The following is a 15805-nucleotide window of genomic DNA, read 5'->3' as shown; positions in this document are numbered from 1 at the left end:
GACTAAGGGCTGGGAGAAGTTTCAGAGTCCTCCGTGGCTTCTCTGAGTTACAGGGGGTCTCGGCATAGCAGTGCATGTCCATATGACGGTTGCAAATGGATACCAACTGTCTTCGTAACAAAAAGACACACCAAAAAACATCCAAATACCTCCATGCTGCTCGTATGTAACGTCCGTCTTGTATTGAAGCCCCGAAATGCCAAATTGTTCTGAAAAAAATTTTTCAAGCTTGTTTTGTAGCAGAAGCTTCTCGAAGCTCCTCTTCCCGGTTTGTCCAAATCTCGTACGATTTGCGCCGGCGTCAGTAATCGCACAATTTAGCATTTCGGGGCTTCAATACAAGACGGACATTACATACGAGCAGCATGGAGGTATTTGGATGTTTTTTGGTGTGTCTTTTTGTTACGAAGACAGTTGGTATCCATTTGCAACCGTCATATGGACATGCACTGCTACACCGAGACCCCCTGTAACTCAGAGAAGCCACGGAGGACTCTGAAACTTCTGCCAGCCCTTAGTCCACATGAGGGTGAGTAGATAATGAGTGCAATTTGAATTCTGGGTGTACTATCCCTTTTAATTTAACATCCTGCAGACAGGACAGCTCTGTGTGTTGATGACGACCGACCTTCTGTCTGTGTTTCTTTCACCAGTGGACACACGGACTCTGATCCTCTGTACCGGGTGGAAAAGGAGCACGAGGCCTCGCTGTGAGTCTCATAAACTTCAAGTTCATACGTTTCATTTGCTTTCATTTAGACACAATAACACACATCAAAGTTTGTCTTTCAGTATCAGAAAAGCTTTTTTTGTATTGTTTAAGTAGTCGGTACACCTACCTACCTGGAATTAGACCTGGTGGTTGGTGGAAAAACGCTGCACTAGAAAGAAGGACAGTTAAATAAGTACAGTACAAGTAGAAAAATACAGTAACTGTTCCTTCAGCTCATTGTTTGATGCATTCATTTAAAATTAAACTTTAATATCATATAATGTGATATTAAATGTGTGTGTGTTCAGGTGTTTGGACTTCTTACTTGACAACGGGGCGAACCCGACCCTGAAGAACACTAAAGGCTACAGCGCCGTCCACTACGCAGCGGCCTACGGGAACAAGCAGCACCTGGAACTGGTCGGTGTGACGTCTTCTGGTTTAGATTTAACGCTCGTCAACTTCACATTTTAAAAAAATACATATATATATATATATATTATTTTCCTTTAATATCTGTTGTTGCAGCTGCTGGAGATTTCATTCAACTGTCTGGAGGAGGTTGAAAGCAACATCCCCGTCAGTCCTCTGCACTTAGCTGTGAGTAACACAAACTCTAAATACAGCGTGTTTTTATTTTTATCTGACTTATCTGACCATTAACGTGCCTTCATGCCCCCCTCCCCCCACCAACCCCCCCAGGCCTATTACGGACACTGTGAGGCCTTGTGTTTGCTGTGTGAGACGCTGGTGAGTCTGGACGTGCGGGACATCGAGGGCCGCACCGCGCTGCACCTCGCGGCCCGGAGAGGCTTCGCTCCCTGCGTGGAGGTTCTGCTGAAGCATCAGGCCTCGTACACGCTGAAGGAGCACCGCCACAAGTGGACAGCTCTGCACGCTGCAGGTGTGTGTGTGTGTGTGTTGTCCACTGAGGATTCCCCATAGTCGAATCTGATTCATCAGATTTTTGCCTTTTGTCGACTAATCGTCAAATCATGTTGTTTTTTCCCTCATTGATTCATGATCCCATTTGCGTCTTTTTCCACTCCAGAGCAAAGAGCTAAAACACCCGAATAAACAAATGTAATTCTTCATTCAGCATAAGATCACGATAGCAGGACATTCTCCATCCTTCCTCTTCCTGATCTCACTCATTAGGCTGCGTGCACGACACATCGTCGCCTCTCTTTCAGGGACAGTGTAGTTTGAGTGTGTAGGAGAATGAAAACAGTCCCATCGTTGTGTGGCCATGATATGTGCATCAGTGCTTAGGCTTTCCACCGATCTGATCGGTTATATCAGATCGGCCGATATTTAGCATTTTATGTAATTTGTGACGTAACGTCTTATGTCACTTAATTCAATGTCGTGTTGAAACTTATTGTCTCATTTACTCTGAGGAAGTTCCATGGCACCAACATGTTTATTTGCTGGTGACAATGTTGCTAGGTAATGATTCAAGATTCAAAAAACTTTATTGTCTGTCACATTGTGGCATTTATGTTTTGAGCCCTGTCACTAAGACATAAAACACACATTTAAACCAATGAGACGTGTTTGTTTTTTGCTTTAAACCAACAAACAGAGCAAAATAGACGCGTCTCATTTGTCAAACACTCGCACAAAATGCTTAAGAATACTTTTGTTGATACTCGGTAAACATTACATAAATATATATATACAGTAAATAAACAAGTTATTTAGATAGACATATTGTGCAATCGATAGACAGAGAACAGGTCACTTTAATCTTGTAAATAAAACTTCAGGCCCGAATTTAAATTTCCCTCAAGACAGTATGATGTTTGTATCAAAATCATCTGTATTATTAAAAAACAAATAACTTCTATGTAAAATCAGATGTTCAGCAGCAGTGACCACCCCTGTGTAGTCAGAATGGTTCGATCCTTTTTTTCGTAACCACCTGTTGCGACGGTTAATAGTCGAATCAGACGTCTCCGAATCAAATCAGCCAATCGTCAACACCGCTAGTGTTTGTGTGTTTGTTTTAGAGTCTGTGGTGAAGCTGTTGTGGTGTTGTTTGTAACTTTATTTTGAAAGAAAGTGTGTTTTCCTTCCTGCTCGTCTCCGCTGTGCAGCCGCTGAGGGTCAGATGGACTGTCTGCTGCTGCTGGTCAACGGGGAACAAAGTGCCGACGTCATCGACAGCCCAGACACACAGGGACAGTGAGTGAACACCACATATACCTGTTTTTTAAATACAATAATGTCAGAATTAAGTATTTAACATTTTTACATTCTGACATGACACAGTTCCAGTCAGTGTTTGGTTAAAAACGAGAAAGTTCAAGTGAATTCAGCTTTTAACTTATAATACGGTGCAGAAAAGAGGCTAAAAGCGTTTATAACACAGTGGATAATTAATAGATACCAATAAGACAGAGTTAACGGAACACATTGGATAAAAGGTGAGACAACACTGTGTGAACATTGTATTTTCTAGGTGTTCATGCAAAATGCTGAAGATATAAATCATTGCAAATATTATTCTAGCACTAAAGCGTGATGTCAATGTGAACATAAAGTGGTGTATAAAGACATTAATACACACAGTGATTGTTTATTGAGACTGATGATGAACACATCAACACATTTTCTTCTCAAAACAAACCCAAGACAGTTTTTAACAATGTGATAATTATACATCTAAATATATAAAAGCAGATATTGATTTAATACATATGGATGATACACAAAGATTAAGTTAGTTAAGTTCCTCCTCTCCCTCCTCCTTCTCTTCCTCCTCCTCTCTCCTTTTCCTCCTCTCTCCTCCTTTTCTCTCTCCTCCTCTTCCTCTTCCCCCTCTGTCCTCCTCCTCCTCTGCTCTCTTCCTCCTCCTCCTTCTCTCTCCTCTTCCTCCTTTCCCTCCTCCTTCTCTTCCTTCTCCTCTCTCCTCCTTTTCTCTCTCCTCCTCCTCCTCTTCCTCCTCTCTCCTCCTCCTCTTCCTCCTTTGCCTCCTCCTTCTCTTCCTTCTCCTCTCTCCTCCTTTTCTCTCTCCTCCTCTTCCTCTTCCCCCTCTGTCCTCCTCCTCCTCTGCTCTCTTCCTCCTCTCTCCTCCTTTTCTCTCTCCTCCTCTTCCTCTTCCCCCTCTGTCCTCCTCTGCTCTCTTCCTCCTCTTCCTCCTCTCTCCTCCTTTTCTCTCTCCTCCTCCTCCTCTTCCTCCTCTCTCCTCCTCTCTCCTCCTCCTCTTCCTCCTCTCCCTCCTCCTTCCCTTCCTCCTACTCTCTCCTCCTTTGCTCTCCCCTCCCCTCCTCTGAGATGTAGATTGTATAATTCATGTGACGTATATTTTATTTTATTTTATTATATTTTCATTCATATATATTTAATATATATTTATGTGACATGAATAAAAACCTTTGCGACCTCTCGATCTCAGGACGGCCCTGATGCTCGCCGCTCTCGGTCGTCACACCGACTGCGTCCACATCCTGCTGGAGAAAGGAGCGAGCGCCGACGCCGCCGATAAGAAAGGATTCACGGCTTTACACCGAGCGGTGAGTCGGTGATGACATCACTGCTCTAACTGCACACAGCTGGACACATCTGTTACATGCTGCATCACGGGCCAGATGTTTTACCTCCTCTTTGTCTTTCTCTTCCTCCTCCTCCTCATCCTCCTCCTCTCCCCCCCTCCTTTCTCCTCTTCCTCCTCCAACTCCTCTCTTCCCTTCCTCCTCTCTCTTTCTCCTTCTCTCCCCTCTTCATCCTCCTTCTCTTCCTCCTCTCTTCCTCCTCCTCTTTGTCTTTCTTTTCCTCCTCCTCCTCCTCTCTCCTCCTCTTCCTCTTCCATCCTCCTCTCTCCTCTCTCTTCCTCCTCCTCCTCTTTTTCTTTTTCTTTCACTCCCCCCCTCCTCCTCCTCCTCCTGCTCTCTCCTCCCTCCTCCTCTTCCTCCTCCTTCTCCTCTCCCCTCCTCCTCCTCTCTCCTCTCCCCTCCTCCTCTCTCCTCTCTCCTCTCTCCTCCTCCTCTTCCTCTTCCTTCTCCTCTCTGCTCTCTCCTCCTCCTCCTCTCTCCTCCTCTCTCCTCCCCTCTCTTCCTCTCTCCTCCTCCTCCTCCTTTGCCTCTCATCTCTTTCTCCTCCTCCTCTCTTCTCCTCTTCCCCCTCTCTCCTCCTCCTCCTCCTTCTCTTCCATCCTCCTCCTCCTCCTCCTCCTCTCTCCTTTCTACTCCTTCTCCCTCCTCCTCTTTTTCTTTCACTTCCTCCTCCTCCTCTCTCCTTGTCCTCTTCCTCCTTCTTTTCCTCCTCCTCCTCTCTCCTCTTCCTGCTCCTCTTTTTCTTTCACTTCCTCTCCCCCCCCCCCCCCCACCTCCTCTCTCTTCCTCCTCCTCCTCCTCCTGCTCCTCCTCTCTCCTCCTCCTCCTCAGGTCATGTTGTCCAGTGACGACTGTGTCTCTGCTCTGCTCGAGCACGGCGCCTCCGTTCTGTGCAGAGACTCTCGGGGTCGAACGCCGCTGCACATCGCCGCCTCGTGCGGCCACGCGGAGCTGCTCCTCGCGCTGCTGAAGGCGGCGCTGACGGCCGACCCTCTCGACTCCATGTTGGACCACCGAGGCTACACGCCGACGCACTGGGCGGCCTATCACGGTGAGGAGGCATCAGATATATGGAGCTGAAGAATAGAGTTAATATGACACAAAGGACATTTTTAGAGCAGCATCCATCACCATACTATATTAATATAATATAATGTCTCATCTCGCATCTTTGAAGGGATAGTTCAACATTTTGGCAAATTGGCCCATTGCCAGAATCCCTATAGTCATAGCAGTAGGTTTGTTACCTTTAATTGTCGGTGCAAGCTATTTTTAGAACGGCGGAGCAGAGCCGTGAGCTGCTCAGAGCTACGCTACGGAGGCTCATGGGATTTCTTGGTTTCCCTCATCAAACTCATCAAATACACAATCCAACAACTCCACAACGCTCTGGTGGACAAGTTGTGACCTGCACATTCACCACGCTATGAGATAATAACACAACGTTACCACACAGAGTTGTTTTAGAGGGAAAAAGGCAAAACCGCTGATGCGTGTTGCCTTCAGGGACAGTTTTTCATCATCAGTCTCTGTATTTCCCTCTAAAACAACTCTGTCTGGTAATGTTCTGTTATTATCTCATAGCGTGGTGAATGTGCAGGTCACAACTTGTCCACCAGAGCGTTGTGGAGTTGTTGGATTGTGTATTTGATGAGTTTGATGAGGGAAACCAAGAAATCCCATGAGCCTCCGTAGCGTAGCTCTGAGCAGCTCGCGGCTCTGCTCTGCCGTTCTAAAAACAGCTTGCACCGACAATTAAAGGTAATGAACCTACTGCTATGACTATAGGGATTATGGCAATGGACCAATTTGCCAAAATGTTGAACTATCCCAACACTGTTAAAAACTGTAGTAAAAGATTTTAATTTTATATTTACATTATAATGTTTTCTTTCTTGTTTTCTGCAGGACATGAGGGATGTTTACACATTTTACTTGAAAACAAACTTTTTAGCACCCAGGAAGGAAATCAGTTCACCCCCCTGCACTGTGCTCTGTGAGTATTATCATAAAGAAATTAAATTAAATAAATAAAAAGCTCATTAATAGATTCATTTATTAAACATTAAAACATATTGAGTGTGTGTGTTGGAAACGTAGTGACTGTTTTTCCTTTTGCAGAGTTAAAGGACACGAAGTTGCTGCCGAACGTCTGGTGAAGACGGTTGGACCTCAAATAGTTAAACTCAGTGATGCCAAAGGAAGGTGGGAAATAAGAAAATAATAAGATAAGACAATAATAAGAAAACATGCATGATTTCTACATAAATGCCAGATTATGATACAAAATGCAATGTTTGTTATTAATAAAAATGCATTAATTTAGTCCTCAGCTTTATTAAAACCTAAAAAGTTAATGAAGAAACTCATTTGTGTAATATTTATTTATGAATATGAATAATTAGAGAAACCTTTATTTTGTCTCATTGTTTCAGTAACTCATCTGTGTGTGTGTGTGTGTGTGTTGTCTTCTCTTCTCTTCTGTGAGTGCAGGACGCCGCTGCACGCAGCTGCATATTCAGGAAACGTTGCCGGGCTGCAGCTGGTCCTGGATCAGGGAGCGGACGCCAACGCCGTGGATCACAGCGACTGTTCGGCTCTGATGGTCGCCGCCGACCGCGGACAGACGGCGGCCGTCGGTATGTGACTGAAACGAAGCGCTGAATGAAGCCAGTTGTTGTTGTCAGGGATGCAAACAGCGCGCCGGAAAGCACAACTCGCTTTTTTCATGACCAATTAGGTGACTTGTGTGAATCGTTCAGATCCGACGAGTTTTTGTTTTGGGGGGCGGGGGTCTCAGCGTCTCAGCTGGGGTCAGTAAAATGTTCCACGGACATGCCCCCGTGCATGTCCGTGGAGCTGTGATGTCCGTGGAGCTGTGCGCCGCGGACATGCACGGTTCCCTACGTTGCTGTGTCAGGCAGGTGTTTCCACGGAGCTCTGCCCCGTTTCAGAGGTGAAGGAAGCCCTGAGTGGAAAGACGTCGCCTCCGCAATGTAGAATGTGTTCAATTCAAAAAGTGAAACTAACACATTATATATATGTCCATTACACACTGAATGAAACATCCCATGTCTTTATTTCTTCAGTTTATTTTAATAGTAATAATTATGACTAACATTCAGTGAAGACCTAAAATTCAGTATCTCCAAAATTGAAATATTGCAAAGGTTTTTTTTTTTTTTCTTTAGCAGACAATTCCTCTCTTTTTTGGTCCTGACCCATTTGCATCCCTGTGTTGTTGTTCTATTCTGCGCCGGTTCACACTCAACAAGAACAAGTTAAAAGTTCAGTTCATACAGAAGAAAATGAACCAATTCATGTTCATGTGTTTTTTTTTAACTCTTTTTTCTCCTCCTTTTGCTACACACAAAGAAATCAATAACTGAACCACCGAGGAATCAGAGACAGGAGTTTCATTTAACACTACTTAAACAATGAGTTATATTCTGCTGAGAGTGGAAAAAAAACAGGTGTAGTTTAGGTAAATTATATATGAAAATGCCACGATTTGCAAAAAAAATTGTGGGTTTTTTTCCACTTGTTTGTTCGTAAAACTGCTCCAAACTGTCTCCAGCAGCAGCTATTACATGTCTCTGTTCACATTCATGAACAACACTGCACCTTGAAACCTTGAAACCTTAAAACACAGAACAGAGCATCTCTGCAAGAAATCCTCAGTCACTCTTTTGTCCGTCTTCCCTCACTATTTTCATTCTGATTGTGTCTGAACATCTTTATTTTGGATGTAAAATGATTCATGCACCTTCACCGTCCTCACTGATGTTTCCCTTTTAATAAACCACATAAATGGGTTTTTTTTTGTACCTGTTCCACCTGTTGTTTAAATCACCTGTTTAATGCTCCAGACGATGTGAAAGATGTTTTATTTTCTACATTTCAGAGTTCTTGCTGCACAAAGCGAAGCCAGACCTGAGCCTGGTGGATGTCAATAATAACACAGCCCTTCACTTAGCCTGCAGCAAGGTCACACACACACACACACACACCTGCATGAACTGGCACTATATATCCTTTGCATGTGTGAGATGAGGTGATAATCTGATAAAATATAATAAAATCCCTGTTAAACAAGAGTTTTATGTCACATTGAACTACATTTTAATTTCAGATGCAGCAGGAATGTTTTGATAGGTGCAAATAAGAAACTTGTAAATTAACAAAAAGAGTTTATTTCACTATAAATCGTTAATAAATAAATGTGTTTTACTCTGCAGGGTCACGAGATGTGCGCTCTGTTGATCCTCGGGGAGATCAGCGACTCCGCCCTCATAAACGCAACCAACAGCGCTCTGCAGATGTGAGTTCATGTGAACTGAGCTGTGACTGTTTTCAGTTTCAGAAATTATTAAATGTAAATGTATCAGTAAGAAAATGAGCTGGTAAAAACACACAGAAATTTGTGTTTTTGTGACATTTCTAGAAACTAAAATTGATTCATGATGATGCTGATGAATATTTTTTGTGCATTGTCTTGTCCGTCCACAATATTCACACAGTATCTCAGCCTCTTAACGGCTTTTCACTAATTATCACACGATTTTAAAAAACAGTGTAAAAGGAGAAAAGCTCTTCCCCAGCTGTTATTCTCTCATTATGTCTCTCTGCATTTTCAAATTTCACTTCAAAACAAAAACACTATTTAAAGACACGGTCTCAGTTTCCATCTGGTCACTTAACTCCTTTTTTCATATAGATTTTATACACTGTAAACTTTAAGCATTCTTCTTCTTATTGAAGTAACGCTGTAACTCAGGAGGATCATGTTGTGGTTTTAGTCGACAGTACTTCAGTAATAACTCTCTCTCTGTGCTGCAGGCCTCTTCACATCGCAGCCAGGAGAGGCCTGGCCACCGTGGTGCAGGTGTTGCTGAGCAGAGGAGCAGCGGTCATGGCCGTAGATGAAGAAGGTGAGACCTTACTGACTTTACATTTATGTTCTGATCCGGTGTTTTCATAGTCAAATCTGATGCGTCAGATTTTGCCTTTTAGTCGACTAATCATCCAGTCATGTTGTTTTTTCCTTCCTTGATTCATGATCTCATTCACGTGTTTTTCTGCCAAAATGAATAAATGTTATTCTTCACTTGGTATGAGATCACAATAACAGGATATTCTCCATCCGTCCTTTTCCTGATTTCACTCATTATCATGGCTTATTATCAGGCTGCGTGCACGACACATCACCGTCTCTCTTTTGGGGAGTGTAGCAGGTTCAGGGGACAAGTGTGACAGCACCATGGACAGCACGCTTTTTTCTGTGTGTGTACAGGTGCTGCGTGATCGAGAGAGAGACATCTTCAGACTGTCCTCCACAAACGATCCACACAGATTTTTGATTTATCAGAAATTCAGCCTACAGTGCATGAAAACGTTTGACTGTAAACATATACCAGCCAATGCTTCCTGAAAAAAATTAACAATATTTTAGAGTCGTGGTTGATGAAGTTTGGCAAATATCATATATTGATCTCAGAGTGGCATTTTTAAACATCATATTTTCTCTTATGACGCAAAACACTTATTGTTAAAAACAAATCAACAACATTTCCATGCTGTCAAGATGCAATTTAGATATTATCAGATTTTTGTTTAGATAACAGAATATCTGACATTTTGACCATTTCCTGATTTTTTGACCATGAGCTCAGTGAGTTAGGAGCTGCTTCTTGGTGCCAAAGGTTGTGGGTTCAATCCCCAGCAAGGGTGATGATGATGACATATCAAAATGCCAGATGTCCTCAATTGGAAACACAAGACAAGAGTCCTGATGGTGCCGTTGCAGCATCTAAATTTCAAACCTTTGAAAATTCATAACAGATCAACCATATGTGCTACGTCTTTGGAACTTTTACTTTCAAATTCGCCTAATTTTGCCTAAAATAGCTTGGCCCCGACCATCGCTGCAGCAGCTATAATTCTGTCTGTTGCTTTGGATTTGGTATTTTAACCATGTGAAGCACTTTGTCAGTCCTCTCTGGGAGAAGTGCTATATAAATACACTGTTCAAAAAAATAAAGGGAACACTTAAACAACACATTGTAACTCCAAGTATATCACACCCGTGTGAAATCAACCTGGGATGATAATTTTGATTTACATTGATAATTTTTATGTTATTTTGTTCTCAACACACTCTACTATATATTGAATAACGATTTTAAACTGCAATATTTCATTAATTGAGATCTAAGATGTGTTGTTTAAGTGTTCCCTTTATTTTTTTGAGCAGTGTAATACATTTTACTTACTTACATCGTGACTGGGAGATGGAGATGATGATAATAATGATGATGTCATGTTTGTTGCAGGACACACTCCGGCTCTGGCCTGCGCCCCGAACAAAAACGTGGCCGACTGTCTGGCCCTGATCCTCTCCACCATGAAGCCTTTCCCTCCCAGAGAGACGACCGACGGCGGCACCGGCACCGGCACCGGCAGCAGCAGCAGCACCAGCAGCGCCAATGCTACAGCTACCAGCACCACCACGACGACGACGACGACCTCCCACTTCAGCCCCATCCTGAAGAACTGCGGCCTCGCCTCCGGTGGAAACCTGTGTCACGCCTGAACGCAGAAACACACGCAGGTTTTCCTCCCTCGGCCACGCACACGCCTCCTCACACGTCACTAATGTTATTAGCAGACGATCGTTTCCTGCTGCACGAGTTCAGTTTTAGCACATGAAGACATTTTGTTTTTTAGTTTTTTTTAGTTTTATTTTATTTTTTTAAACGAAGCACTAACCTTTAGAGACGAGTGGAGGTTTAAGTTGAACTCCTCGTCCTCTGTCAGTATTGTCGTCATCGTCGTCGTCGTCGGCCTCTCGGTTTCTAAGCACATTAACTCACCAAAGCCTGAAATCTCCGTGTTAAAGTGCAGGAATACTCAGAAGATTGTGTGTTTTGATTCGTACGAGTGTGTGTGAGCGAGTATGTGTGTGTGTATGCAAGTGTGTGTCTGCGAATGTTATTTTGCATAATAGACGTCGCTTCTTCAACTTGTTTTTAAAAAAAGAAATACAAAAACCCTAATATCCGGTGCTGTAAACCTTTTATGCAATTAATAAGGCTCTATTTTCTTATTCTGTCCAGAGTGTAGCAGACACTACACTGATATAAATATTAATAATAACCTTATTATTCTAATATTATTAATGACTTACATTTCAGTTTTAGCAGAAATAACAGTAACAAGCATGTGTATAGATTTAATGATAGAGTTTACTGAGTCCTGTGTGTGTGTGTGTATATATTATATAGTTGTTTAAATGAAGTTAAACTTTTTACTTGTACTTTATCTTGAAAAAAAAAAAATCCCAAAATTATAGAGAATGAAGCTCAGGTCAGTGTGTACTGTACAGCAGGTGCAATAAGACGCACAAACAAGAGCTGGATGTTACATAATGAAGCAAAAAAATAAAATGTGACAGGAATAAAGAAGTGTGTTTCAGGTAAAATAAGCCAGAGAATAAAACTTAAACATATATTTAACGTTTCAGATTTAGAGATTTCACTATCAGCATCTTAACGATTAATTCATTTACTAACTGATTAATGTTTAGATTAATGGTTTAAATACTGCTCTTTTTTTTTTATTTGTCCTGATCAAACCTCTGAAACCCGTAAAGGGATAGTTCAACATTATGGCAAATTGGCCCATTGCCATAATCCCTATAGTTTTAGCAGTAGGTTTGTTACCTTTAATTGTCGGTGCAAGCTATTTTTAGCTCTGAGCAGCTCGCGGCTCTGCTCCGCCGTTCTGAAAATAGCTTGCACAGACAATTAAAGGTAACGAACCTACTGCTATGACTATAGGGATTATTGCAATGGGCCAATTTGCCATAATGTTGAACTATCCCTTTAAATATTTTTTTTATTACTTTACCACTAATATAAAACCAAGAAATCCGTCAGATTTTCATTTTATTGCTGAATAATGTTCAATATTTAAGTGTCTATTGATTTGCAGTTGATCATCTGCACAATGAAAAGACATTTTATATCTATATAATCTATAAATATGACGCCACTAATCATTTCTGTGAAACACTAAAATCTGAAGCTGAATTTATTGAAAAAAAAGTAATTTTCTGCACCTCCTTCATCCAAAGTGACCAGAATCTGTTCGTTCGAGTATTTAACAGGGAATAAACCTGTTAATGATAATTTTTTTCTGAATTTAAATAAGAATAAAAAAAAGCTAGATAATTCTTATTTAATTAATCTTGATGAATAAAGTAGCACAACATGTACTGTACTGTTACTGTACTGGTACAAAGACGTCACTGCCTCTCCAGGGTTTTTTATAAATGAAGTTATGCATTTTTAATGTTTTTATCATTTCATTTTAAAGCTACAAACACACAGACTTTGATATTTGTCCCCCTTTCTTTTGTTTATTGATTGATTGTCTTTTTCTCTTTTACCCACTGTATTATCTTAAATAAAATGGCTTTAAACTATTTGCACTCTGACATAAAAGTTTACATTTTACAGTCGGGTATCCTCCTTATATGGTTTATGCAAATATTCTCTAAAAATTACTCTAAATAAAAGTGCATTTTACAAATTAAACATCAACCTGCCAGTAGAAAACTTTTTAATCATGTGAGTGTCGCCTTCCTTTGTATCATTTGGATTCAATTTCTGGGAAAAATTATGAAGTTTTTAAATTGTACTTAAATGTTTGGAGTTTGTCGTTTGTCTGTAGGAGTTTTGTCTTTTGAAGCTTTTCATGTGGACACATTGTTTGTTCTGTTTTGTCCTCCTCAACATCTTGCTGAGATTTCAGGATGCAACGACTTGAATACTTTAGCTGTCGACGACGTTCATATGAGAGAAAATGAATAAAATCTGCCACAACCTGAAGACGTTCTCATGTTTTATTTTATTTTTTTATTTTCATTTCTGATTTGAGTGAAACCGAAGCACAAAAACATACCATAGGTGTAAGTAACCTTATAAATGCAGAAATAAATAGTTAACCCTCGTACAGCATTAAAAAAAAACTTCCTTTAGCGGTATTAGTGGCTGTTTTTGGCAACTAACTTTGACTGCTGTAAAAATATATCAGATTAATATTTTTTTCCATTTTTTTTTGCATAAATCTGTTAATCAACTTAAGTCTTGATCAAAACTACTAAATTTTTTTTTTTTTTTAATCAAAATTTAACCTTTTGAATGCCAATTTAAAAAATGAAGTCACTGATATGGGAAAAAATACACACAAAATGAGCTATTTTCAATTATAAAAAGTGATCGGACAAAGAATTTTTTTTTTCATGTTATCACAGTCTTGGACATGTCTTAGATTAGTAACATCAATGACTTTTGTGCATATTTAGTTTTCGTGCAGCAACAGATTTTCTAAAAAGATATCCTTTGTGGCTGTTTTTGCCCCATTGACTCCCATTATAAACACATGTTTTGAATGCAGAGACATGACACTATATATACAGTAAATATAATTTTTACAGTCAGGGTGATCAACCCTGTGCAGAGGGGATCAAATTAGGTAATTTTACTGTTGATCTCCTGGTTCACCCATTTACCCATTACATAGGCCTGTTGTATTACTATCCTAGTTTCTGTATCTGTATAATGGAGTTTATGAGCATATTTGTAGTACTTTTCCATCTTTCTATAAAAATATCTACTCAGAATCAGATTTCCATAAATCTGATTCTGAGTAGATTTTTTATAGAAAGATGTAAAAGTGTACTATTGTATGTAAAAAAAAATAAGGTTTGTCAGCAAAAATCATGCCATTTGCTGCAATATAGTGACAGTTATGGTCAAATTAAGAGGAAAAAGTGACCCCTAGTGGACGTTTTTGGCACTAATACTGCAAAAGGGTTAAATGCCCAAATAAATGCAAAATTAATTCATTTTTGTAATGAAAAATGCTATTAATGTTCTTTTCTGTTGATGGAGATCACTCTCAAAATACCATAGGCTACTTATAACGTACAGTGCCTTGCAAAAGTATTCATACCCCTTGAACTTCTCCACGTAATTGCGGCAAAAGGTTGTTCAACAAATTACTGACTCAGGCGCCACGTTTTTCAGATTTGTATTTGTAAAAAAAAATATCTTGAACAACACATATATAATTTTCTTTCCACTTCATCATTTATGTGCTACGTTGTGTTGGTCTATCACATAAAATCCCAATAAAATACATTTAAGTTTGTGGTTGTAACGTGGAAAAAATGTGAAAAAAGTTCAAGGGGTATGAACACTTTTGCAAGGCGCTGTATATGCAAATCAAAATAAATACATATTTCTGAAAAACAGCTTTTATGTAAGAGCCATAACTGCACTAAACGCAGCTGACTGACTGAAACACATGTGCAATAACACAACATGCAATAACAGAGTTGTTTTTATTGAATGGGAATATGGAGTTCTTGCAAGATAATGTTTTCCTTCTTTCTTATTTATCACATACATTTTTTTTACCTGTTTTTTTTGTACTTCTCTTTTTAATAGCACACAAGGAGGATTGAACCTCTCAATTTCTTTGTTGCAAAGACAATAAAGACATCCCGTTCTATTCTATTCTATATACTGTATGTTGTGAAAAATCACACCATGTGACATAATATGTATAGTTTTTTCTTTATATTAAAGCAGAAGTAAGTGATATATTTGTGTTAATATAAGTCTTAAATAGTTATATCTTCCGACAGCAATCACTTACATAGAGTGTTTGGACTGAAACACGGGTCTCTCAGTCCCTCTGCTCTGCTCTGAGCCGAAGAGAAAACATTTATCGTATCCTACAGTTTTTATCCAATGAGGAGAGAGAACGGCATGCAGGGCTGTGTGTGCAGCCAAGGAACGCCGTGAATGTGGCGAAGTAGGGACGAGGACTGTTATGGTGCGTTCAAGGAAACTCGTATTTTTCCGACCGTGAAGTGGTACCAGTTCGATCTGGTACGAGTTCACCGGTCAGAAGTTACGAGTGGCCGTTATAGTGACTTTCACCGGTAAAACAGGTCGGAAAAACACGAGTGGGTTGCCTGGAACGCTACAAAGTCGTAAGTTGTGACTTGAAGCTGTAATTTACGATTTCAAAAGCCTGCCTGGAACGCAGCATTAGCGAAAACGACCGGACCACTCACTTCTGCTTTAAGACTTATATTAACACAAAAATATCGCTTACTTCTGCTTTAAAAAGAATAAAGCAAAAATAAATGGATAGATAGAAATAGCAAGATTAGGCTACCAATTAAAGACATTAAAGGCAGTACATACGTAGGCTATATGTTAGTTTTACAGCTTTTTTGTTTTGTAGACCGAAGAGAGTTGAGACATACTGTTCAAACTCTGACTGAAAAACCAAGAAATTGTTGTTTTTTTACTTGAAAATGTACATTTGTGTGTGGGATTGACAAAAAAAAAAAAAAAAAAAGTAGCTATTAGAAAATATGCATCAGTGTCCTTCTTTTTGCGATAATAAAAGAACATGACATTCCTTGTAGTGTAGTGAAGTTGATAAAACATTTCTG

General features: G+C 40.2%; 1 protein-coding gene across 2 annotated transcripts in view; it reads left to right on the top strand.

Moving 5' to 3' along the window:
• ankrd52b (ankyrin repeat domain 52b) overlaps positions 1–11908 on the top strand; it is a 22554-nt gene extending 10646 nt beyond the window's left edge. Inside the window, exons 15-28 of one of the 2 annotated variants that reach the window (XM_083971794.1) lie at positions 654–710; positions 1021–1132; positions 1241–1312; positions 1415–1616; positions 2812–2899; positions 4113–4230; positions 5101–5320; positions 6178–6265; positions 6391–6474; positions 6763–6908; positions 8174–8256; positions 8508–8590; positions 9109–9200; positions 10602–11908. In XM_083971794.1, the coding sequence (XP_083827920.1) occupies positions 654–710; positions 1021–1132; positions 1241–1312; positions 1415–1616; positions 2812–2899; positions 4113–4230; positions 5101–5320; positions 6178–6265; positions 6391–6474; positions 6763–6908; positions 8174–8256; positions 8508–8590; positions 9109–9200; positions 10602–10861 (1705 nt within the window). In that variant the 3' untranslated portion in view covers positions 10862–11908. Of the gene's footprint in view, positions 1–653; positions 711–1020; positions 1133–1240; positions 1313–1414; positions 1617–2811; positions 2900–4112; positions 4231–5100; positions 5321–6177; positions 6266–6390; positions 6475–6762; positions 6952–7562; positions 7608–8173; positions 8257–8507; positions 8591–9108; positions 9201–10601 lie in introns of those variants that run through there. The other variant, XM_083971795.1, reaches the window with a different exon arrangement.
• Positions 11909–15805: the final 3897 nt, after the last annotated feature.

Source organism: Trachurus trachurus (genome assembly GCF_905171665.1).
Source record: "Trachurus trachurus genome assembly, chromosome: 5".
Taxonomy (NCBI): Eukaryota; Metazoa; Chordata; class Actinopteri; order Carangiformes; family Carangidae; genus Trachurus; species Trachurus trachurus.
The sequence above is the reverse complement of the archived record's forward strand: the minus strand, read 5'-3'. Positions and strand labels throughout refer to the sequence as shown.